The 25,058-nt window shown below is 32.6% G+C and overlaps 1 protein-coding gene across 1 annotated transcript in view; it reads right to left on the reverse strand.

The window, feature by feature from the left end:
- The window catches only part of LOC106463772 (sorting nexin-17-like), a 51,836-nt gene extending 27,484 nt beyond the window's left edge, over nt 1–24,352 (reverse strand). The window contains exons 1-5 of the mRNA XM_013923840.2: nt 24,149–24,352; nt 12,897–12,971; nt 11,622–11,739; nt 2,684–2,859; nt 714–801 (exon numbers count right to left, since the gene is read on the reverse strand). Of these exons, the coding sequence (XP_013779294.1) occupies nt 714–801; nt 2,684–2,859; nt 11,622–11,739; nt 12,897–12,971; nt 24,149–24,208 (517 nt within the window). The 5' untranslated portion in view covers nt 24,209–24,352. The remainder of the gene's footprint in view (nt 1–713; nt 802–2,683; nt 2,860–11,621; nt 11,740–12,896; nt 12,972–24,148) is intronic.
- Nucleotides 24,353–25,058: the final 706 nt, after the last annotated feature.

Raw genomic sequence — 25,058 nt, forward strand, 5'->3', positions numbered from 1 at the left:
ATCACATGACACACAAAAATCTATGTTTAGCTGTGTTTTTTTAATATTTACTTTTAAATTAAGAAATTAACTAATGTATAATACTAAAATTTTAATTATAATCTACAGTTTGATACCAAAGTTATTCACAGATTCATAAAATAGTAGTTCAATAAAATTTTGTATGCAATTCAACAAACGAAATAACATGGCCTTTGACACGTGACCTGTCGAGATAAGGTTAAAACTAGTTACTAAATCAACAACTGATTTCTAACTCATATTCTTAAAAGTGGTCTACAAACTTTTAAAATTTATCATTTGTTCATGAACTGATTCTTAATAGAGTAGTTTCACAAATCCATGAACCTATTCTTACTGAAAGTACAAGAATTTCTTACGTTTGACAAAAATCCATGTATTCTGTAATGCAACAATTCCACATAATCAGAAACAGGCAGCATATAAAATAATGTATTGAACAGAAGTCGACAGTTTCATTTCAGTATAATGAAAAAAGAAAAATGATGATGATTAATAAAAAACAAGTTGTAGTTCTATGTGGAGCTGAACCTTTGTATGATCTTCTCTAAAACATTAAGAAATATAAATAAGCATAATACATGTACTATAAATATATGTAAGAAACATCACAGTAAATACACAACAATGGAGAAAACAAAAAATGAGCTACATCAAACCATGGTTGCCTTGGTTATTTAAATAAAACTTACTTTTGATATCAGCTTCAACTTTTTTGACCAGATATAGGCAGAAATAACACACTAATTCTTCTGGTAAATTAATTTCTTTTGCTATTTCCTATTGATAAAGAAAAAACCATAATTCTATTTCATTATTTTTTACATGCAATCTATTTAAAAAATGGTATAATTAAAGCTTGAAGTAACCAGTATTTTCCACAGGTCACTAAAATGGATGATAAATTCAAAACAACACAATCTTTAAACCTTATCTCTGTACTTTATACGCAACACAGATCACTAAATTTTGACAACAGATTGAAAGAAACAAAATTATTTCAGTATTTTGTATCTTACTCTACATAAGACACAAAGTTTTTTGATATATGATTGAAAATAGGACAGCTTCATTTCGGCACTACCTATTCTACAAAGGTCACAATAAATGTCTGAGATCAAATAGTCTTATCTCTTATCTTCATATCCAACTCAAATAACAATAATAATTCTGTAACTGATAGAGTTGGGCAATTAACACTATTAATAAATCACCTATTAACATAAGTTAGATTGGTTAATATAAATAAATTAATCATTTAATCAAAATTATGGTTGAATCAATGAACATAACTAAAATAACAAAATAATCAAAATTTGTGTTTTTATGTTTATGATTATTCTAACTATCCAAGTAATTCAAATATTGCTATTATTTCAGGTTCTTCAGCTTAATAATTAGTGTCACAACTCAAGAAAATAAATAACTAATCAAAATCAGTGTTTTTAATTATTCCAACTAACCAAGTTGATGTAATTGATTAATGATATTGACAATTAATCAATTATCAAATCCCACTAATCCTTCATCTCTAATAATGGAACTTAAATAAGACGGCTTTACCTCAGTACTTCATGTGCCATAAAGGAACAATAATTTGGATAACTAACTCCAACAAAACATATTCATATGCATGTAAGGGTTTTATAATAATTCTACTAATTTGGCATTATTTATTTTTTAGTTTTGAATATTGATCTTGTTCATACTTATGAAGGCTAATTGACATTTACTCACCATTCCTACTTCTTTTCTGGTATGGATTAGACATGATAAACAATCCACTATATTTTTTACTTGTTAGTCATATTAATACATTGTGACTTCTTGTTCCATCATACTGATGTAACAACAGTTCTCAACATTTTCCATCCATTATTCATTTATCCATTTGTTTTATTTTGATAGCAAATTTCTGATGATTTCCAAAGGTTATTTTTCAAACTATTCCTCAGTATTAGAAAAAAAAATCTTTCTGTGATATTTTGAGTTTTAGAAACTAATAACTGCTATGTTTTGTTTGATTTGCATAATTAAGTTCATTCATCACTACAGATACAATTATTTTTGTAATAACTACTCATTGCTTATTTTTCACTTTTTTCACCATAATACTATGTTTATTTATTATTGTAAGTGTACTTGTTATCCTTAAAAGTTTAAATCTATGAATCTGTTTAGTGTTGCATAAAATACGTGTTTAGCACTATAATGTACTTATAATGTTCACATAAATTATGAGTTTTAATCACTATAGATTTGTTTCATTTTGTGATCTTGTTGCACTAGTGTTTTTAAACTTATAACTAAATGGTTACATCTGAGTTGCCTAGCAGATTGAAAGTTTTTGTATCACCAAATCTTGCAAAGATTTTATGAGAACCAAGCAAATGTAAGCTGATGGCATAATAATATTACGGGTACTACATTAAACTAAACATTGCAAAGCAAAAATTGTGCTTGTGTGTGTGTGTATAAAAGTAGGTAAAGGTTATGAAAACCAGCACTAGCTTAATATATCTCTTTTACTGAAGACCTATATGTATACAAATAGCTTTGAGGAATTACACTAGAAAAATGTTATTTTACCATTTTTATCAAGTTTAGCTAGTTCAAAACAAAAAACATCATATCCTATATAGATGGAAAGAAAAAGCATTACCAGCAGAACTGTGTCTGTAGAGTCAGTCGTATTTACTCTGACAGTCACTTTGTGCCAGTTCATCATATAAACATCCAGATCAATATCTTCTTGCACAGCATTTTGAGTTTCCTGCTGTGCACTTAAGAGAAAACCCTTAAATATGTTACAGTCTCCAATATCAGGATCCTGTGTCACTGTAATAAAACAGGTAAAAAAGCAAATTACTTACTGCTGATAATATGTGTACTTTCATGATAAGAAAATTAAAATTAAGAACATTATCTTACAGCACAGAATATAAAGAAAACTCTTCATAGAATCTGATTTACATGTAAACATTGTAACTATATATTATGTACAAGCTATATGTAACACAAGAAAACTTGTACCTTGTAATTTTAGCATTTCAAAAATAAAATATACACACTGCTTTTTTTGTGCAATTTAATATTTACAATGCTTTGAAGGTGAACTAATCAAGCAGTCTTTTCTACTTGATGTAGAATTATGTAAAATCCAAGGACATTTTCAGTTCCAGAGCTTTTAATAAATAGAAAAACATAAAAGTTTCAAACCTTTTACAATTTACCTTAAAAGGCTTTAGAGGCATTTATGATACAAGATGGTGGGATGGCAGTTAGTTCAGTATTTTACACATAGAAATGTGGATTTTTTGTATTATCACCTAGTGACAAGCAGGGTTTAACTGTTCTATTTCAGCAGGTTTATTAGCATTACAGTCAACCATATTATTGGTAGTTTCCAATAAATGATGTAAAACATACTTTATGTAAATATTAATTCCTATTCTGACCAAAGACAAAATTCAATGGAAAAGGGTGGGTTCAGTATGACATTCTCCATTGTTCAGCTAGAAATAAAGGTGGAGAAAGGCAACTAGTGTGAATAAGTGTTATCCAATCATCCTTCAATAACTGTTGAGTATCCCATTATGAGTATAAATTACAAAAAAACCATAGTAATGACTGGAATAGTTTTGCCCCAAATATGAAGAAAACAGATTGACATAACTTTATAAATGAGTATTTATGGGCAAGATTTCTCAGTAAAATGTATTAACCCTTTTATAAATGTTTATAATTTTAGAAGACATTTCAATAAAAATTTTGGATCCTTTTTATAAATGCAATATACATTAAATTTTCTTAATGAAACTCCTAATTGCCAAGACCTCAGGCAGGTATCAGCTAGTTGCCTGTTTAAAATTCTAAATTTTTACATTAGAAATTACCATACCATTACTTATATTGTTAAAACTGCTATAGTCTTGACAAAACAGTGTAACTGTACAGAATGCAGTAGCTATGTATAATCAGTATTATACAATCACTATTCTCACCTACATTATTGTTTTAAACACTTAAGTTTTAATATCAAACTTATTTGTTCTATTGTTCAAACTGTTAAAATCTTGTATAATTTCGTTTCTTTACATCTTGACTTGCAATATTATCATTTAATACACTACACAATAGACATTGTTATAATCTTCACATTTATTTTTGATATTACATTAGCTTTCTTTATATCTTGGTCTTGGATATAATTTTGTAACACAGTGTAAATCAGAACTTGTATTATTTACTTGTAGAAATATCTTTATTTTACTTGTACATCTTAACTTTGATTTTTATGCACGTGATAGTTTTATTAATCTTGTTTTCTGTTGCAGTGTGTAAAATCATATTTTTAAATTACTAGTACACTAACTAGTCTAGTGATTTATTGATTTATGCTGTGCTGTAGTATTTGGTTGAACCACAAAGATCAACAGTAAATTAACATGTAAAACACAGGTTTTTGGTAATTGGTATATTATGGCAAACAAATTTACTCCCTCCTATTAAAACTGTTACAAATAGCAAACCAGTGAGTCAAATAGAGAGGCTTTACTAGGTCAATCAAGACAACCTAATTCTGTTCACTTTCTTTTATGAGAAAATCCTGTTGAAATTATAAAAGAATAAACCTTATCTTATGCTGAATCCAATGGTGTTCAAAAACAACATCAAGACGAGGGAGATATGATTATTTTGTCAGAGCTGATATGAGGAAAGTTTTACCATAACCCATACTGTGGTCATGGGTGGTTTGCCATATAATCTTGAAAAAGAATCCAAATTGGCAAGCTTAGACTTTACTGCTACCTGCCTATATAATGACTGACTCAAGCTGCTTCTTGCTTGGATGTGGCTGTGCTGTGAAAAATTCACTGATGGCTCTCAAGGATCATCTCTGTCACAAATATCCTCATAGACTTTTTTGTAACAAATGTGAAAATCACTTTGAAAAACATGGTGTAGTGCTATGTTGAGGCTACAAAAAGTTCATTCAAGAAGAGAGTCATCCATGTGTTGCTTTGTTTTGTTGTATAAATTCCATGAACAGCCATAAAGGAGGACTTTCCAGGTCTTACAATGACATTCAAGATCTTTGCTGCTAGGTGAAAGGATGTTGAATAACTTAAACACAGTGAAGTCCTGGCAAAGAAGCCCCAAACTTTTCATAGGTTCAACACAGAATGTGTTGACTTCATTTTCTTGTCATGGAGAAGAAAAATAGTAGTGGTTGAATGAAGCCACTCACATCCTTCCTGCAGTTTGAAGAAAATGGCTAATAACTCACATATCTGATGCCTAAATCAATGCTGTAGTCCCTTCCAACATGGTTGAACAAATTTCAAGAGCATCCTTCTTCCAGTTGGAATCCACTGTGGCTCACAGAGATGCCCAGCTTAGGAAAGTAATAGACTGTGTAACAGGTTTCCTAATGAACAATATCACTCATCTCATCAAAAGAATAAAGGATAATTGAATCACTGGTTATGGTGGTAGACCAACAAGGCAAAATATTGAAGGAAAAATGGAGATCACTTGGACCTATCTTAAGTTTAGTTTTGATAAAGATACTTGGAACCAAAGAGGTCAATGTACACTCCACAATAAAGCATCATGACTGGCTTCAAAGAAATGAGCCTACACTTTCAATACTGCTATTTTATGATGAATGTAAGCATGTATTTCACTTCTTCATATAATAAAGTAGGAGATATTTTACTAAACTTTAAAGTTGAACCACCCACTACTAGGGTATTGGTCACTTGATGCTAAAAAGCTAAGCTGTTCATGGGTCATCGTGTGAGACTAATGTATTAACAATTTTCAATATAGGGAATTTCAACTACTATGAAAAATAGATGTGAAGCCATGAGTCTCTGATGATGCTCTTGTCACTATAGATAAAACTGGGGTCAATGTACTTCCAAGAGAAAACAGTTGATCACTACAGTAAGAGGGGTATGAGTTGGCACGGTGTGATGGACATGTATTACAGTGGAAGGAGAGGCTCCAGCTGTTGCTCTCTGCATAAGGTATAAACTGATCATCTTTCAGATAAGGATAGTAAACACAATCAAGATTCTGTGGTCTTGATGATGGAGGCAATGTTATTACAGATTAGGAAAGACCTGTCTCAAATAAAGAAGGTTATTCTCCAGACAGTTAATGCATCATCAATCAGAACACTCTGCTACCTCTAGCAATCCCTTTGTTGGCTTATGCTCAAGGAATTCATATCACACAATTTATTCAGCAAGAAACACAAGACTGCAAAGAAGTGCTTGATGCTAATTTTGTGAAATCAATAGAGGTTCTAAAAATATAGTTGAAGGAGGGTAACAACTGTGTTACAACACAAGAAGTTGTTGGTCTCAAATTGCATGGCAGTCTCCCTACCACTATCATGAAGCTGGTAGAGCATAATAGGGAATGACTACAAAGGGTGATGGAAAGCACTTAACGCTTGAGGGGAACTCAAGAAGTCTAAATGAGATATGGAGAATGGCAAATGGTGGCAAGCAATAGCCAGATAAGGAGGAGACAGCAAAATGATGCAGGTAGTGGACAACAAATATGTGAGGTGTAGTCCACATGCCAGGTTGCACAATTTCTTCCAACAGATGACGGAAGTGGGTAGCCAAGAGATGGGTGAGATGATGGATCTGGTGGGAGTAAATGTAGAAAATATAACAAGAATCCTCGATTAATAATGCATAAGTGAGACAAATAAGCTGGCAAATCCATCTGGTATAGGTAACAGGAGAAAGATTACGGGTAGAGGAGGAATTCCAGGGTATAAAAAGATGGGAACAAGAACAATGGAAGGAAGCTGTGCAGGTGACATAACAATGCAGAGCCTGTAATGGACAAAGAAGATAATTCAGATCAGATCTGGAATACAAATGAAAGTTGGAATGGATAGAAATAGGAGTGAAGGTCATATTTCCTTCAGGAGCTACAGACGTCTTGGGTGAAAAAACTATGATCCAGATAAAGGAAAACATAGGTATGGTGATAAAGAATACAGGATACGTTGATAGAAAAGATATCAGACCTACAACATCCACACATAAAGAGAAGTAAGAAATATGTCTTAAGGGAGAGGTGGTAAAAAAAGCAAGAGGCCAAAGGTTTAAAGGGAGGAAGGGTAAGGGCATTAAGGACAACATTGAGATACCAATCTGTTAGGGGAACTGGGGACGGGGCAAATGAATCCAATAAAATGAGCAAAACAAGAGAGAAAAAAATACAATGGAGCAGGAAAAAAAAAGTATTGGGCAAAGCTGCCCTACAGCCCAAAATGGTAAAAACAGATAAACCATTGTCAAAAAGCCAAGTAAAAAAATCAGAGAAGTGGAGAACACTTGGTCAGGAAGGTGAGAGGCCATAGCACAAAGACCAATGGTGGAAAATGTATACTTATACTGGTAAAACCATCAATGAAGAGCAGACCAAGCAAGAAAGAAGGAAGGCTACCCATGTAGAGAGTCTGGATCGTCTCATAAGGGACCAGACAAAATTCACAAGCAAAGACAGAGTATGGCTATGGCAAGATGAAAGATTGAGGTTGCCAGAAAAGGGACAGAGAAAGTGGAAGAGGTATGGGAGGAGATGACTGAAGAAGGTTCAAGAGTGGAAACCATGGCTGTGCAGGCCAGAAAAGAGCAATAACATGGAGTGGTTTGTGTAAGAGGGAATGCAGGGAAGAAAAAGGATGTGAAGATAAACATACAGGTAAAGCTTGGTCCAATCCTAACTGAAGGTATCCACAACTAAAGCTGAAAGATGCAGAACTGAAGACCAATAGAGGGGAAGTTTTGTTTTGAGCTGGGTGGCAAATACATCCAGAAGGAGCATAACCACCAAAACACTTGAGAAGCAAGAGACCACTCCATTGCCAGAATTTTTTTGGGACAAGATAGCCAATCTGCCACAAGATTCAGAGCACCAGAGATGTGACAAGCAAGAAGACAGACCTACTGAAATTGGAGTCATAAAAGAATATCGATTGGGCACCCCATGACGACTGAGAGATAATGGTCAAATTGTTGGAATGGATCATGACTAGGTGGCCCTGTACCATTGGCAGGAAATGATACAAAGCAAAAACAAATAGCTAGGAGTTTGAAAAGGTTGATGTGTAGGGAACATTTGACCATCAACTGGCTATTTCCTGAGAATCCAAATATGCTTCTCATCCCATAAGAGAGGCATCTGTAAAGAGATGTAAGGCAGGACAAGGAAGAAGCAGAGGAATACCAATCGAGGTGTTGTCCCTGTCAAGCCACCAAGCAAAGTTGACTTGTAGGGAAGAGGGAGGGATCATGCAGCACCCACTGAAGGCAACACATATGTGCACAACACCAAGGGATGAGGAATTCCATAGAAGTCCAGGTTCCCAAAAGAGAGAGAACCTTGCAAACAGGAAGAGAAACCAAGAGCTCCATTGCCCTCAAATGAAAAAGAGAAGACAGGGCCCTGTTGAGGTAGGTATTGAAAAACACCCCCAGATGAATAAGATACTGATGAACTGTACAAGTTTGCAAGCCATCCCATACAATCCACCTCTCATAGGAAGAAATGGGTATGGTTCTAAGAGGCTAGAATGGAAAGAACTAACATGAGCCAGTCATCCATATAATGGTGAAAGCACAAACCATAGTAGTGAATATGGTGGGCAAGGGCTCTGACCATGCAACAGAAGATGTATGGTAATAATGTCAGTTCGAATGGTAGAGCACAGAATTGAAACACCTGATCCCTATGAACAAACCAAAGGTAACATATGGATGCTGGACAGATTTGGATAGAAGGCAAGCATCAGTGACGTCAACCTTGATCATCAATAGATTTGAAGTGAATGACTAGCAGAGGGTGAGGAAAGACTCCATGGTGAAATATGGGAATTTAATAAAGTGGTGGAGGTTGGAGTGACTGATAGCAGGATGCCAATCCTTAGTTTTCTTTGGAACAAACAGCCAGGAATAAAAACCCAAAGAAGGGTGAAACACTTGTTCTGTAGTGTCCTTGTTGAATAGATCTCAAATCACCTCGAAGAGATGCTGGCAAGATAGTGGATCCTGAGAAGGAAGAGCATTGGGATAAAGTGGGAGGAGCAGAAAAACAAAGAGACAGTCCTCTTGTTAGAACCTAAAGAGCCCAAGAGTCTGTGGCAAAAGGATCCACAGATGAGCAAACTTGGCCAACTGTGCCACCTCAGAGCCAGAGCCCACAGGATAGTCACCGACAAAATTGGCATCAGAAAATGTCATAATGTGCAATTTGGCAACTCGCTGCAGAAACCCAGAAATGTGGCACTAGTAGAGGGTAAGACATGGGAACAGGAGAGAATTTGGAAAGACAAGAAACAGGAATGTTGATGAGCAGCCTCTACCTGTGACTCTAAGGCATTGAGGAGATCCCCCAAAACAGACTAGCACAAGAAAGGAGCCAAACAGAGATCATGTAAATGCACATGTAACAAGAGGGCATCCCTGCCAAGGAGATCCCAACAACAAGGGAGCTATGAAGGGAAAAGGCTGAGGAACATAAGTATGCTAATGTAGAAAAAAGAAGGGTAAGTGTCTCCACTGAAAAATCCTCAGGGGAATGGTGAATAGCCTCGGAAACAAGGTGAATGGATGAGAAATAACAGAGGATAGTAGTGAGGGTAAGACATAGATGAGAATCCAAAAACAAAATCAGCCAAATGTGGGGGCTAAGGCATGCTGGCACCTGAATGTGAATGGGTAAGAAACTGTATAACATGGTTTTAAATACCAGATGATGGGGGGGGGGGACTTAATAATCTGACATTGGGGTAGAATGAAGAAGGAATCATATGACAAGACAAGAGGTAACATATCTGAGAAATCATATTCAAAAATTCAGACAAAGAATGAGGAAGATTGAGTGGGGTAGAACAGGAAGGCATAGCAAGGCAGAAGGTGGAAAAAGGCTGTCCAAATCTTCATCTTCAGAAACAGATTCTCCAGGAAAAGTGAGATCCAACTTGAGTTACAGAGATGTAGGTGGCCACAGGATAGGCTCTATCTCACACAGAAGTAGTAATTGTTGTTGGATCACTAGTGACAGGGTCCATACCAGAAGCCATTGCAGTAATACTAAATTGAGAGTTCATTACATAGAAAAGAAAAGAAACTTTCCCCCAAACAAATTCTTAGGGATAAAAATGACAAGAAACTAAAGTGTCAATGCAGTAGTATTTAGTGAAATTGCACTAGACAATACAAAACATGGAGCAAAAATCAAGCAAATCTGCACAATGGAATACCAAATTGAGAAGTATTGAGTGCTCTGCAGTGTAAAGGGAATCAATTGCATTAGGAGGGTGTGTCACACTCCTATTGGTGGTGGGTTATTACATGCTCATTTGTATGCTACAACACAGCTGTATCATGTGAAATCACATGAGATTAGGTGGCAACATCAAGGCTAGTGGTGAGTGAAAATTGCACAAATAGAGGGCTGCACAAGTCAAGAAATGCTATTATGTGAGAGAAGGTATGATTTGGTATTAGAAACTACATTACATGCTGTCACAAAATGATCTGAATTTATTTGAAAATTTAAAATTTTATGATATTAGTCATCCTGTTTATAAGATTTTTAATTATTTGATAATATTATTATTGTTTCAGATAATGTATATGTCCAACTATTCCCCAGAAAATAATTTCTTGATACTCATATAGGTAAATCATTTTGTATTTCTGTTTCTTGTTTCCTGCTTTCATGTATCTCATTCAATAATATTAATTACCTGCAAGTATTCATTACCCCACAGATTATTTTTATTATGTTACGATCCCTTGTGTGATTACAGAAAAGCTGACACTTAAGCCACACAGAGTATTAATTAACAAAACTACAAGCCATGACACATTGAAGCTCCAAAAACACACTACCTGTCTCACATTTCTCCATAAATTTGGTAAATACCACTTTATTCAATACAATCATCTAAATACATTTAGAAATATGACATGTAATGGCTTTTATCCTCATTACTGCTTTGACAATAAAAAGTACATACTTATTAAATATTCCATAAGATTGAAGTAAAAAAGAAGACGACAAACTGGACATGACAAGTTAAAATTCACTAGCAATAACCCTACAAGTGAATAACTTAATGAAGTGTTTGTAGGTTTCTCTTTCTCAAGCTTCATATGCCATAAAGTTCCACACTGGTATTTTTTAAGGGGAAGCAGTTAATCAAATGAGACTTTGAAAACATGCATGGGTATAGTATATCCTAAACATAGCATATGAATGAAGAAGTATGCAAGTTTAGGAATATCATAGATAACTCTTGAATTACACTGGTCCATCAAACCAAAACTTTAAGAATAAGTGGTAGTCCACTATTATGCCTACTGTTCTTGTACCTTAAGATCAGCATTAATTTTGTAATTTTATAATATTATTAATCTCTTGATATATCTAAAACAATAATACATTGCAAAGAACATAATATTTTACTAAATGGCACAACACCCACATATTTTTAAGTAGAACTTCAACAGCTTTTTATAATGAATTCAAATATTTTACAAAACAGTCTGTAAACTTACACGTTTGGATATATTTCTCCAGTAAGATTCGACGTTCCTCTAGCTGAGGAGGTGATAATGGAAGAAGCTTCTTTGGAGGGAAATGGGGCAGGTGTGTGGACCCATACTCTCTCTTTAACTAAACAGTATCAAAATGAGACTCAAGATAATTCATTCATAGTGTAATATAACAATTACTGCTAATTTAAGACTGTTCATTCTAAAACAACATGTAAACGAAAGACAAATGACACTTACACCACAAAAAATACTCTGTGACTGTTTAAGTTGTTAGTTATCACTTGCATATAGTTTAATAATTTTAAGATATAAAAATCACATGCCCTACACAAACAGTCAAATAATTCAATAATCAGTGAAACAAAACTAACTTACATTAATTGGAATTTAGATGCTGATCAAAAGATGAAACACAACCACATTGTTGTATTTGTCAGAAAATGATTTGAACACATAATGATCACAAAAAGAACCAGAACCCTACTGTTGTGTAAGCCAGTTGCTTGTCAGACCATGTAGTGTACTGAATAAAAATGGGTACTTGACAATTCAAATAGTAATAACGTAATATTTTCAATATGAAAATTTAATATACTACACCTTACATATTAACATGAAATTTCATTTACAGTTATAATTTAAATACAGTTTGTAGTATTTCAGTTTACTTAATATACAGTTATCTTTTTTTTAGTTTACCCATCATATTTTCATAATTTTATTTTTACGCTTAAATTATCTAGAAAATCCAATGAAACAAAGATTACTCATCTACACAACAGTATGATAGTACGCTGTTGTTCATACCTCATGCTATTATAATCAAGTATATGCCCTTAAATAAGTTTCTTTTATGTTGTTTTTTTTTAAACATTTTTTTCAGTTTCTAAAAATATTTTTGTTTCAGCATAAGATAAGTTAGTAATCGTACCAAATAGTTTTTATTATAAAATATATTTCTATCACTTGCAATTATCATAAGTAGGGAGTTTCATACTTTAACCTTTGAGGTTTCCACCTTACCGTTCTAGAGTTATTTCTGCTGGCTACAAAGACAGACGTGTGCATGGAAAGCTATTTCATACCTTTCCAATGAGCTGTGTAATATCTCTCATGCACACAAATGCATTTTCTACATAGTTTCTTCCTGCCTGTATTACACAAGTAATTTCTCCAACTGACTAGTTGCTTTAATAAAAAGTGAAAGGTTTTATGCTTACATAGTGTAAATTAAAAGCCAACTGTTTACTAGTAATAAAAATATTCAAGACTTACCTGCTCATTAAAACTGTGCAGTTGTCTGTATCGAACAGTACAGTGGTAAGCTCCATTGATGTGGATATTGTACCCCTAACAAAAAGACATATACGAGTTCAATGAATAACAACAGTTTCACAATTTTACCATACTTTTATCACCTAAAAGCCTACAAGGTATAAAACTTCATTTTTCTATACTGGTGTTTGGCATCATAAGCAATATAATACTTAAAAGGTGACTGTTTTTGAATGGATGTCAGAGTTCAACTGTTCTAATGCATCTACTCTGTAACATTCATGACATATGATATGAATGAAACATGTATTTTAACATGGCATTGATCATAATTCTTGTTTTAATACTCACTTACTTAAGCCGCCTTCTACTATTATGATATAATGTTTGCAACTTTAATTATATACTTTTTAATGCTTTTTCTGTAACATGAAATGTTCTTTTTCTGTTGTTTCTAATTTTTTACTTTCTCTAAATTTATTATTTAATCTCTTTTTGTATTTTGTGTAACATACTTATAATTAAAATGTATAAGGACTAACTAGAGAACTAAATACAAAAAATGCTTCATTTAATTACTTGTTTCAAAATATCTGTTTTAGTTATATCAATATATATAAAAAAAGAAATAATAAAAGAAGAAATATTAGAATAAAACAAAAATATTACAATAACTAAAAATTACATATAAAAATACAAGAAAAAATATCAAATTATAATATTGGTAATTCAATACCACTACCAATACAATAGGTATATAACAAAAAATGAAAAACTGTTATAAAATTATAAAATACAAAAAAAGAGTAACAAAAATTAAAATAGAAAAGAAACCTGAAAACCAGTAGAAACCACATCTTAATCTCCAACAGGATACGTTACAGAAAGATTTGACATGTAATAAAAAAAAAGATTAAGATTAATAAAATGCTAATTGATACACTAAACATTCTTGATAAAATTCATGCTAGGCTACAGATGTTTTTTCCCATGTTCTTTCTAGTTTGTCAATTATGGATTTAAAATCAGAGATGTATAAAAAAAAAAAGCATTTTAAATCTATCTTTTTTCTGCCATAAGTTAGGATTGTAGCTTTTAAAGTTTTGTACTATATGCACTGTTTGTGTATGTGTGTGTGTGTGTGTGTATACATAAATACCAAGGCTCAAAATTAATGGGGGCCCAGAACCCAATGGCCCCCGAAAATGTCCGTGGGCCCATAAAAAGTATCTGCTACGTAGCCTGCATGGCCCCTTAAAATCAAAAAGAGCCATTAAAAGTTTGATTCCACATAAATTGATCTAAGAGTTTCTTAATCCGAGCAGAACTTATGACCAGCCATGAATGGACCTTCCCAACTTTACGAACACTCATCAGTCACGTACAATCCACAAACGTCATCACTATGAATGCCCATGTATTCAAAGTAAATGCACTTTCATTAATAAGAAAGCCATCACTTTGTCCAATATTCAAACATTTTGTTTCACTGTAATGGAATTGATATACAAAAATTCATTCATAACATTTGAACTACAAAATTATTATTTGAATTTTTATAAAGATGACTACTGTTTTCAATCACAATGCTACTTTTTAAACTTTTTATATATGACACCAAGCCTGCATCAAGGCTCACACATTTGCTGGATGTACATACAAGTTCTTTTTTGTCAATACTTTCTAAAACAAATGAAGTATTTCAACCAAAGGTCAAATAAAGTGTCAGCATTTGAAAGTTTTGTTCGAAAAGAGAGGAATCTTCAAATCATTTGCCGAAAGATTTTTTTCAAAAATTGGCGTTTTTAAAAACATGATCCTAATTGTATCTTTATTGCATAAGGAATGTTCAACTTTCCAACCTTAGATATAGAAATGACAACTATAAATGCATTATGATAAAGAATACCCACTTCGTGTTAGTTGAATTATTAAACATTTATCACCTCCTGGCTTGATACACATGCTTTCATCGAATGTTTTTCAAATCTTAGCACTTGCACTGTCTCTTTTGACATTTGTCTAAAATCACAAAATATTAGCTTTTACTGTTGATAAGGGCATATACACTCCCACGGGCAGTTGGTTACGACAATTACTCACCTTCGTGATTCTTGTTTTTCAACCATTTGCTTCCTACTCGAAAAACCCAAAATATCTAGTTTTTCTTCTTCAGAAGCAATCCAATGGATCAGCAATAACATCTGTCGAGCCACAACTAACTTTAAGGTAACTTCTTGGAACTATGCATATTAATAAATAATGAGACTGTCAAATGACGAAATGGAATGTTCCATAGCTGTCCATTAGGTTAGTTATTTTGTAAATATTTGTATGTACCTGTTTACCACTTTCATGTTATAATGACATCTCTGACAGTGACATGTGCAATTCAAACAATTGACAAAACCTCCCTAATGGAAAGTAATGGGATATTCCAAATTTCCTACTGCTCTCGTCATGCGCTCTGCGGTGACCTTTCCAAATAATGAGCTAATACTCAGTGTGGTACTAATGGGAGACATATGGCACATATTATGCCAAAAATTTTGCACAAAAAGTCTGCTTAATTCTCTGACAAGCATTCAGTGTGTATTAGCTCTGTGGATGAGGTGCTGTTATTGACTGTTTGCTAATGTATGGTCTGTAAAGAAATGGGTGAGCTTCACTACGTGTGAAGCAGTTTTTAACCTTTTTTTCATTCAATGTATCAATTTGTGTAAATAAATAACAAACAAAGATTGTTTAACTGATGATATTATATTCTATGTTGAATAATGTTTTGTGTTGAAAGGAAAAAGTACAGGGTCGTGATTGTAAGCATACTTACAAATAAGATTGTGGTTGTAAATAAGTGGTCTGAGTGGTGTTTATTTTTAATTTCTTGGCAATCAATTTTCCATGATTAGGAAAATCGACAAATTCTACTGATTCCAATTGTCGCTCGATTATAAAATAATCGACCTGATTCCAACTACCTAACCAATTATCAGTAAAATAATAACTTTAAATGAACAGGAATAATAATGCAATTCTCATTATGATCTCTCTGATACTTTTTCCTCATCTATTTAATCACTTAATTTCACCAGACACAGCAAGAAAGGCTAACTACGGGCTACTATCATCCCTGGGGTTAATGAGGAGCTACCTAACACCTGTGGCTCTTCTTTACCAGCCAGCTCTGCTGAGGTAGAGAGAAGATTCAGCAAGATGAAGATTATCAAGACTAATATTAGATCTTGTCTGAGAGCTGACAGGATCACTGATCAGTCTCTGGTCATGCTCCACTGCCTTCTGTAAGTGACTTTGATCCCATAACAGCTATCCATCTCTGAAACTCAGGATCACTTTGCACAAAGAGACCAAATGCTGGCAGGGTCCAGACTGAGAAGCAGGTGCAGGAATGTGACGAAGAAGGAGACAAAGGAAGAATTCAAGAAATGGATGTTGGAACATCATCGGACACTGTCACTGATGCATACTAGATTTTCATTCTTTATTCATTTTGATTAGAAAAGGACTCTAATTTCAGTTTAAATCATCACCACCGAAGCCATTTTAGAGCTATTTTCCGTATGTTGCTAATTTGAAGATTTAGCTTATTACAAATTCAAGTTTATGAAGGACTAATTAACAGCTGTTTCAGGATATGAAATAACTGAGAGGGTTTTTCCACCTCTCTATCAAAAGTGTTTGACATTTTATTGATAAATACGTGTCAGCTAGATAGTAATGGGTTATATGAAAACAAGAATAGATCACACTGACAGTGATGCAAAGATTTTCTTTCACTATTTATTTTAATTAGGAAATGACACAACTTTAAAGAGGAACAAATAAATAGATTACAATGGTAGTGATGCATAGATTTTATTTCATTATCCAGTTTGATTACAAAAAGATACTACTTTAAAGTGGAAGAAAAAGTTACTGTTATACCATGCTTTAGAGAGAAATTAAAGATTGTATATGAAATGCAAATCATTTAAGTGGTCTGAAAAAAATGAAATGGTTTGAGTTGTATATTTTTTTTCCATGAAATATGAGTTCACAACAAAATAAATTAAGATATGTTGATATCTTCAGTTTTCTTTCAATTTACATAATGTCTGCTATGTAATTCAGTGATTTTTTCTGATAACTTCCACTACAGAGTACACTTTACAATAAGCTATAGTATTGTGGGCCCCTAACAATGCATGTTTTCTGGGGCCTGGCTGGCTCCCTAAAAGTCCTGGATATACACAGAGTTTCAGGTGGACTTTTGGCTGTCATGGTCCAGATGATGCATCTTGGTTTTGAACATTCAATATAATTAATTACCTACAAGAATTGATTACGTCAATTAGTATCCTGCAAAATAATCAATTGACTGAAATAATAATTACATCAATTAATGTCATAAAAGTAATAAATTAATCAAAAGCAGTGTTTCTGATTATTCCAACTATCTAGGTAATCAAATTACTGTCCCTATGATTTCCAATTATTGTTATTTATTTTTGATGAATGTATAGTTGCTCAATTTAATTTGTCAGTGTCTTGCCTACTGAAAATAATCAAAATTAGTGTTTCCAATTTTTACTATTTTCGATTATTCCACCTATCAAAGTCTCATGTGAGAAAAATCAATTAGTTTAATTTAATTGAATGATCAGCCTGACAATTAATCAATTATCAAATATCCCTTAATCACCCAGCTCTACTGATCATAGACTGACATCAAATGACGGATCTGAAATGCCACTTTTCATACCACTTATTTGAAATCTGTAACAGACAAATTAAGATTAATGTGGGAAAATATAATATAAATAAATGCTTGAAATTTATTTAATTCTAAGATACAAAAAAATCAGAACACACACACACATTGATATAGAGGAGGAATGGAGACCAGATAGAGCCAAAAGAACCACTGGGTCACCAAAATGAATTGCAAACATCAACGAAAGTCAATGTTAGTGGTAAAGCTAACTGAATATGAGTATATTATAAACATAATAGTCACAAGTCTAAAGAGGTAATCCCCTCTCTATACACAAATCCTAGATAAGCCTCACTTGAAATAGTGTGTAGAGTTTTGGTGTCCTTTCCTAAATAAGGATACTGACTTATTGGAAAGGGTTCAAAAGGAGGGCTACTGAGATGATTCTGAAAGTGGACTAGTTATACTATAAGGATAGGTTAAAATTTCTTATTTTATATTAAGAAAAGGAGGGTAAAAAGTTATATTACTAAAGTTTACAAGATTTTATATAGAATCAACAGGATAAAGAATTTTGATTTGTTTAAGCTCTATTCTGAAAATAATAGGATGAAAAGACACAAGTTTAAAATTTGAAAAAGACAGGCTAAGTTTTAAGTAAGAGAATTATATTTTTATCACACTACAAGGTGAATGACTTATGGAATAAACTATCATTGGCAGAAGTGGAGGCTAGCACTTTACAGGAGTTAAGAGTGGAATTTATGACTTCTTCCAAAATATGGGTGGGTTCAACTTTGTACTTTCCACAAGGTGGCTGCAGTGTACACTGACAAGTTTGGTTCTTGACATCATGATGACCAAACCTTGTAGAAATGTTCTACATTTGCTGTTACGTTAAACTTATATTAAAGTTTTTCTTCATTACTCATTCAAACCATATCCAAGTATTATTAATATCAAAGTGGGTTCCTCGTCATCAAATTTGAATTCTAATAGAGCAATGATCACTTGCACCCAAATGTTCCCCAATTTACACTTTCTCAATCATTTCTATATTTGAAGTTAACAATAAGTCTAAAATAGTAATTTATCATGTTAAAATGAAATAATCTAGATTAACCAAATGACCTTGTTATTCTTTCAAAATGAATCCATGTGAGACTTCTTTTTTTTTTCTCAATGATTTGAATTTGTGGAAGTTTTTCTAATGATATGTTCATTAGTTTTAATTCTTTGAAGTCTTACTAGATGAGTATCTGGATATTAAAGACTTTATTTAAGTAATGGTTAATTAATGGTTATGAGTTGGTCTCAGTAAGCCTTTTTTCTATTTTAAATTAGCCACATACTTAGCAGTAAAGTGGGACAATTAGTGGTATGTGCCAACTGATTCAATGGCCTCTATTAATTGATTAATCTATTAATATAGTGTTCCTCAAAGCATGGTATGTACAAACAAAGGGAAAACGAATCTGGCAATGGTTGTTGACTAACAGTTGCCTTCCCATTAGTCAGCAGTTCAAAAAGAAAAAAAAAAGTTAAGAAGCAGCACAGGCAGCCAACTGTCTTTCTTTTAATTAGCAGTCTTAGAATTGAAAAAATAAAGGTCGGCAGTTGGTGCTCCAGACAGTTGCCTTCCCTCTAACCAGCAGGTCAAAAGTAAAAAAATAGTTAGTGGCAGGTGATGTTAGCCAATTGCCTTTCATCTAGTCAGTAGTTCAAAATTAGAGACCATGGTGGATAACCTTAGTACCTTTGCAATAACAAAGACATGGTAAGCAAGTCTGGTGGCAATCGGAATTGAATCCAAAACCCTTGAATCATGAACCCCTCTGCCAAATTCACCAAAGCTGAACAAATATAAAGTAAAAAAAAAAGTAGTTATAAGACTGAAATTGAGCACAGCACAGACAGCTTATTATGTAGCTTTATGCTTAACAAAAAGCATAATAGCAATATTCTGATTACTTGGATAGTTGGAATAATTTAAAGCAGTAATATTCAGAAACCCTAATTTGGATTAGTCGATTGTTTTTGTGACAACTGATTTAATCATGATCTCAACCAATTGACTTCTGGAGCAATAAAAAGCAGTAGCAATTGGAGATGCTAATTTCAATTAGTTGATTATTTTTGTGACAATCAATTTAATCATAACTTTGATTAATCAGTTGTTGGAATAACTGAAAACAGTAACAATCAGTAAAACTAATTTTAATTAAAAAGTTTAATCATAGTTTAAACTACTGATTAGTTTAGGTGACACTAATTGATTATATTGATTACATCACACAGCTCTACTTAGATGATGCCTTTAATGACATTTCTAGCTGCTAGCAAGAAGCCTTTTCTTGATCAAAAACTATTATTTTGATCTTCAGGAGTTTCTTACAGGTATGTCATGTTCATATTGAAGTTGAACATCTGGAGTAAGGTCACTTCTGATAAAAAGAGTTAGCACACAGGATCACTCACAAAAGGTGCAATGAATATATATGAAAAAAAAGACTCAAAACTCAAGAACTTTCAAATAGTTGAATAGCCAACTATTCAAAAGCACTCAACTTTGGTTCTTTTTTTTTTTAATTCACTTTATGCTAATTAGTGCTTTTACACATGTTTCAAAAAGTTAGTGGCAAGCCATTTAGGGAAAATAGGTTTAAGCTTTGAAGCCTAAATGTGGTATTCTTTTGTCAATTTTTTTTAGGGCTGGCTTGCCTGCTAATGTGGCATATTACTGTTAAGTCTCAATTAAAATTTTGCTGGATAGGTGAATAAATGTGAGATATGGCTGAATGAATTTGTCACCTGTTTTTGTTTTTTTACAGAAGGTATGGATACATGAAAGTCTGGAAAGCTGATTTCAACTTCAAAATTTTCAGTACCTTGGATATAAATAGTTTCTAGTTTTGAAAGTGTCAAATGACAATCACATGGAGCAGTATTTTTTAATTTCAGTTATTATTATTATTATGTTTATGTTTTAGGTACCTCTTCCTCTGTTGTTTACACAAGTTTTCTTTTAGGTTTGTTTATGCATGATGCCACCTTGTATCCCATTGAAACTTAAATGCAACTTTACTCTCAAGGTGAGACAAAATGGCTGGCACTGGATAGCACTGGGATCTATGTCATGGTAACTATGGTCTTTCACTCTATACAAATTGGTTAACCAGACATTTTGTCAAGAACCAATAACTGTTTCATGTTGAACTGCAATCTTGTTGTTTGGTAGCAAATGAAATGGAGCTGAAGACTGATACACCAAATGGTTGAGAATGTGGAGTTTTAGACTAAAAATTACTTGAAACTTGTTTGAAAGCGTTGTAATATCAAGTAGATTTTGTGATACTTTAAAAGATTGGGTTTTTTCTTAACTTTTTGTCATAAGGTTATATTGTTGAGTTAGAAGTTTAATGTTTAATAATGTTTTTAAGTCTGGCCACTAGCATTTTGGAATTGTGAGTATATAGTATATTCTGTTTAACTCATGAAAATTTTAATAAATACTCTGTTTTTAAAAATCCTGGTATCAACATTTCATTCATTCTTAAGTGTACAATAAAAGATTTCTTGCAGTCATACTTCTAGATGACAATCCAGTAGAACTAAAAAAATATCACAGGTGACAAAAGTATTATAACTTACAGATAATAAGGTATATTTGATAAAGTAAATGTAAGGTTAGAACAAGTAAGATGAAAGAAAAAAAATAAAATTAAGAAATATGTAGAAACTGCTCAGTGAAATCATGACAAGTGCATATATGTACATTGTTCAACTAATAATACAAAATTATAGCAACAATGCAAAAAATACTATAAATAGGAAGGTTAATATAATGAAATCTGGAAATGTTATTAAAATATAAAAACATGTTGCCTCTACAGTGTACAATATTATCAGTGATGCCTTATCAAGATTTATCTATTATAAGCCAACTAATATTAAGTAAGGTTATTTCTAAAAAATCAGATTTCAAGACACTCATTGTCGAAATTCAAAGTTTGTTTTAATTGTTAGAGAGAGTTAAAATACTGTTTTAGTGTTATATAAATACCAAGTATGTCCTACTATACTTTAATATTACACAACTGAATAAGTTTGACACTAGGCTAAGTTTTAATCTATATAATATTAAGACATATTAACTGTTTCAATATCTAGAAATAACATTTTAGTATATTTTTCTGTTATTAAAATTATGACTAGTATGCATTCATTTCAGGATAGAAATAATACAATTAAATTACAGTCACTCAAGGGAAAGCTATCAATAAGATTACATTCCTTCATGTAAAGTTGCATTCCCTCATGAATTTTTTATTTATTTAATCCATGCAATATGTTCACTTTCATTGGTCATAACTAAAGGAATAAGAATGGACCATGCATTCCCAATCAGAAAAGCCAACTAAAAAGATGAAATTCCCCAAGCACAGTTAAATTCCTCAGGAATGTAATATTTCGATCGCTGCACTTCCATCAAATATTAAACATTTAGCATTACTGTTTATAAACTTAACACCACAGGGCCGAGAAAGCATTATTGTTCAACATGTTTTGTGAATTACATATATTAAAACAAAAATGTATAAAGCCTTCAATGTCCTGGTCAAAGAACCTACAAGAATCACTCACTTAACTGAAAGTTAAAGACAAAATTATAGGCCAGCATTCACAGGAGAATGTAACATGTCTCTCCCACGCAATCCAACATGGCCAATTTTGACACCAGAAAAATTTAAGACTATCTATATCACTACTTTGGACCTGCAAGAAGGTATCTTTGTACCAAATCCCATGCAAGTTGGTTGACATACACATGAATAGTTAACGAAAACCCCAAACTGTGCCTTCCTCACTAAAAAATTTAAGCAAAAAATAAAAATTGTCTATATCTCTGTTCATGAAATGTAAAAAGTATCTTTGTACCAAATCCATTGTAAATTGGCCAAAATACATCAAATTGTCAAAAAACCCTAAAATTATACTTTTATGACATCTTGACCCCCCTCTAATTACTTAGAATAGGCAAGTCCACCATTTTTGTTTGTCAATGTATGTGACCTGTACAAAAGTATCTTTGTACCAAATCCCATATAAATTGGTCAAAATATGGCCAAGCAATTGACTAAATACTCCAAAATTATGCTTTTTTGCAGACCCTGATCCCCCTAAAAAGACTCAAAATGAGCAAATTCAAATTTTTCGTATGTCAATGTGTCAGGCACATGAAAATTTATATTTGTGCCAATTTTAACCTTGATTGCTATAAATATGACTGCACAGGAGCCCAAAACATATATTGTTTGGGTTGCTTAACCTTTGACCCCATAAAACCATTAAAAAGGATTAAGTATAAATTAATTAGAAAGGCGTCTAGGCATATTAGACCAAGGTATAACCCTACCAAGTTTGAAGTCAACTTGCCAAGAAATGAAGTAATGAAGAAAAAAAGAGAGAAGAAGTAGAAACAATAGAAAAACAGTATGTCTCTCTATGGAGACATAAAAATGAGACTTTCCTGTGGGTGAAGGCAATACAAGAAAATTAAGCTAGTGTGTCCAGGAAATATAAATAAAATGCAATATTTAAAGTAGCCAAAAATGGTTATAGGCATTACAAACAAAATACTATATAAAACTAAAGAAGCTTAAATGAAAAACTAGATGAACAAATAAAAATAGAAAAAATAGACTTAACTTTTTGAGAAGCTTTGTCAAAGGATACTTTGTATGTAATTATTGTGGTGATAGATGTTTGAAAAAACTGAACCCTGATGAGAGTGAACACAGTCACAGAATAGTACATAAAAAAATATTATCTAAGACACTGGTGTCAAGCTTGAAAAATTTTCCAAAGAATTTTTAATAAATTGTATATTTATTTCATTTTCTTTATTATTTATATCCAATAAGTCCAAGGGTCATCTTCCAATGACAACAGATTAAACCCAGTAGTTTTGCCAATTACCCTTGATGAAGGAAAGTCCACTTTCTGAAAAAGCTCAATTTATTTGGTTTCTTTTACGATGCTAAAAAGTATCTGAGAACAACAAATTGCCATGGTAATCATGGGCTATGATTATGTTATGTGCTTTAGTCTTTATATACTTGTGAGGGTATTTGTGCATATAATTTGAAGCAATTTAAATAAAAACTTGTATTGTATAAGCATTATAATGGTTTATGCACTCTGGGATTTCGATCCCTCAATAATATAGAAAAACAGAAAAGGTAAATATTTTTCTAAGGTAAAGGTTCTCCATCTGGAAACTTTCGTATTTATATAACTTACAACTTACAAAGCTTTGCATCAATTCAATATACTTCCTAACTAATAGTACTTCTACCGATATTTTAACCTTTTGAGTTTTTGTCTTACAAGTTATACTGTTACAAATGAATGTGGTATTTTGTTTAAGTTTACAATCAGTCTGACAGTCTACGCCCACACTTATCTCAAGTATTGCCACAGTGCCATTGTCAATTTCTGACAAGCTACATACCAATACTGAACTAGGTTAACAACATACCACATATGTTCCTCCATGGTTATCTTTAAGTTCCTGTGTATCGGGAATTGAAAAATGCATTTCGCAGTACACGTTATACAAGACTTACACAGGATGCCATGTATTAAAATATTTGAACGACGATGAAAAATAAAACAAATTAATAAAAACAGAGAACTAGTCTTAAGTCATCTACCACCTTTATCAACTTGGACAATCCGTTCATCAACAAAACGCCACCTATCAATGACTAAAATAATTAAAATAAAAAACTCTCATGTAATTTCACATGCCTTGCAAGTTATAAATGAATTGGTTATCCTGCGAAAAATTACTTTGGAACAACAATTAAAAACCCTTATGGTTTTACTAAACAGATAACGTAACGAAAGTTTATCACAGTATAATTCCGTTAAAGGTAATAATCTCAGTAATTGCTATTTATTTCATAAAACAACATTGAGGTGAACACCATGAAAAAACAAAACAGTTTCTAAAAAGCTACATAACATTAATTAAGTTATTCGTGAAACTGTACTTAAACCATAATACGTTATTGAGTCTTATACTGGTAATTTGAACATTGGCAAGTTAAATTATTGAACTCCGACCCCCTTTTTATATAAATATTGTATCATAAATTGTTTCTCTCAAGAATTATGTTTGAGGTCAACAAATCATCTTCAATTGTATTGTTACGCCTCCAGTCGTTAGTTAATTTTCCGTAAATTCGTTCCGACGAAACTTTAGCGACGCAAGTCCTTTCTTAAATAAAACTGGTTTATTCTTTCTGAATATAACTTTACGATACACTTAATTTCAACAGTCGCTCTATAACAACGCTATGTCTCACGTGGCCAACAATATTTTGTCCGCATACATTCAGTTACTCATTACCTCTGTTGTTCCGTCACGTTGGGACCATCTTCTA

Source organism: Limulus polyphemus, unplaced genomic scaffold (genome assembly GCF_000517525.1).
Source record: "Limulus polyphemus unplaced genomic scaffold, Limulus_polyphemus-2.1.2 Scaffold1478, whole genome shotgun sequence".
Lineage (NCBI taxonomy): Eukaryota > Metazoa > Arthropoda > Merostomata > Xiphosura > Limulidae > Limulus > Limulus polyphemus.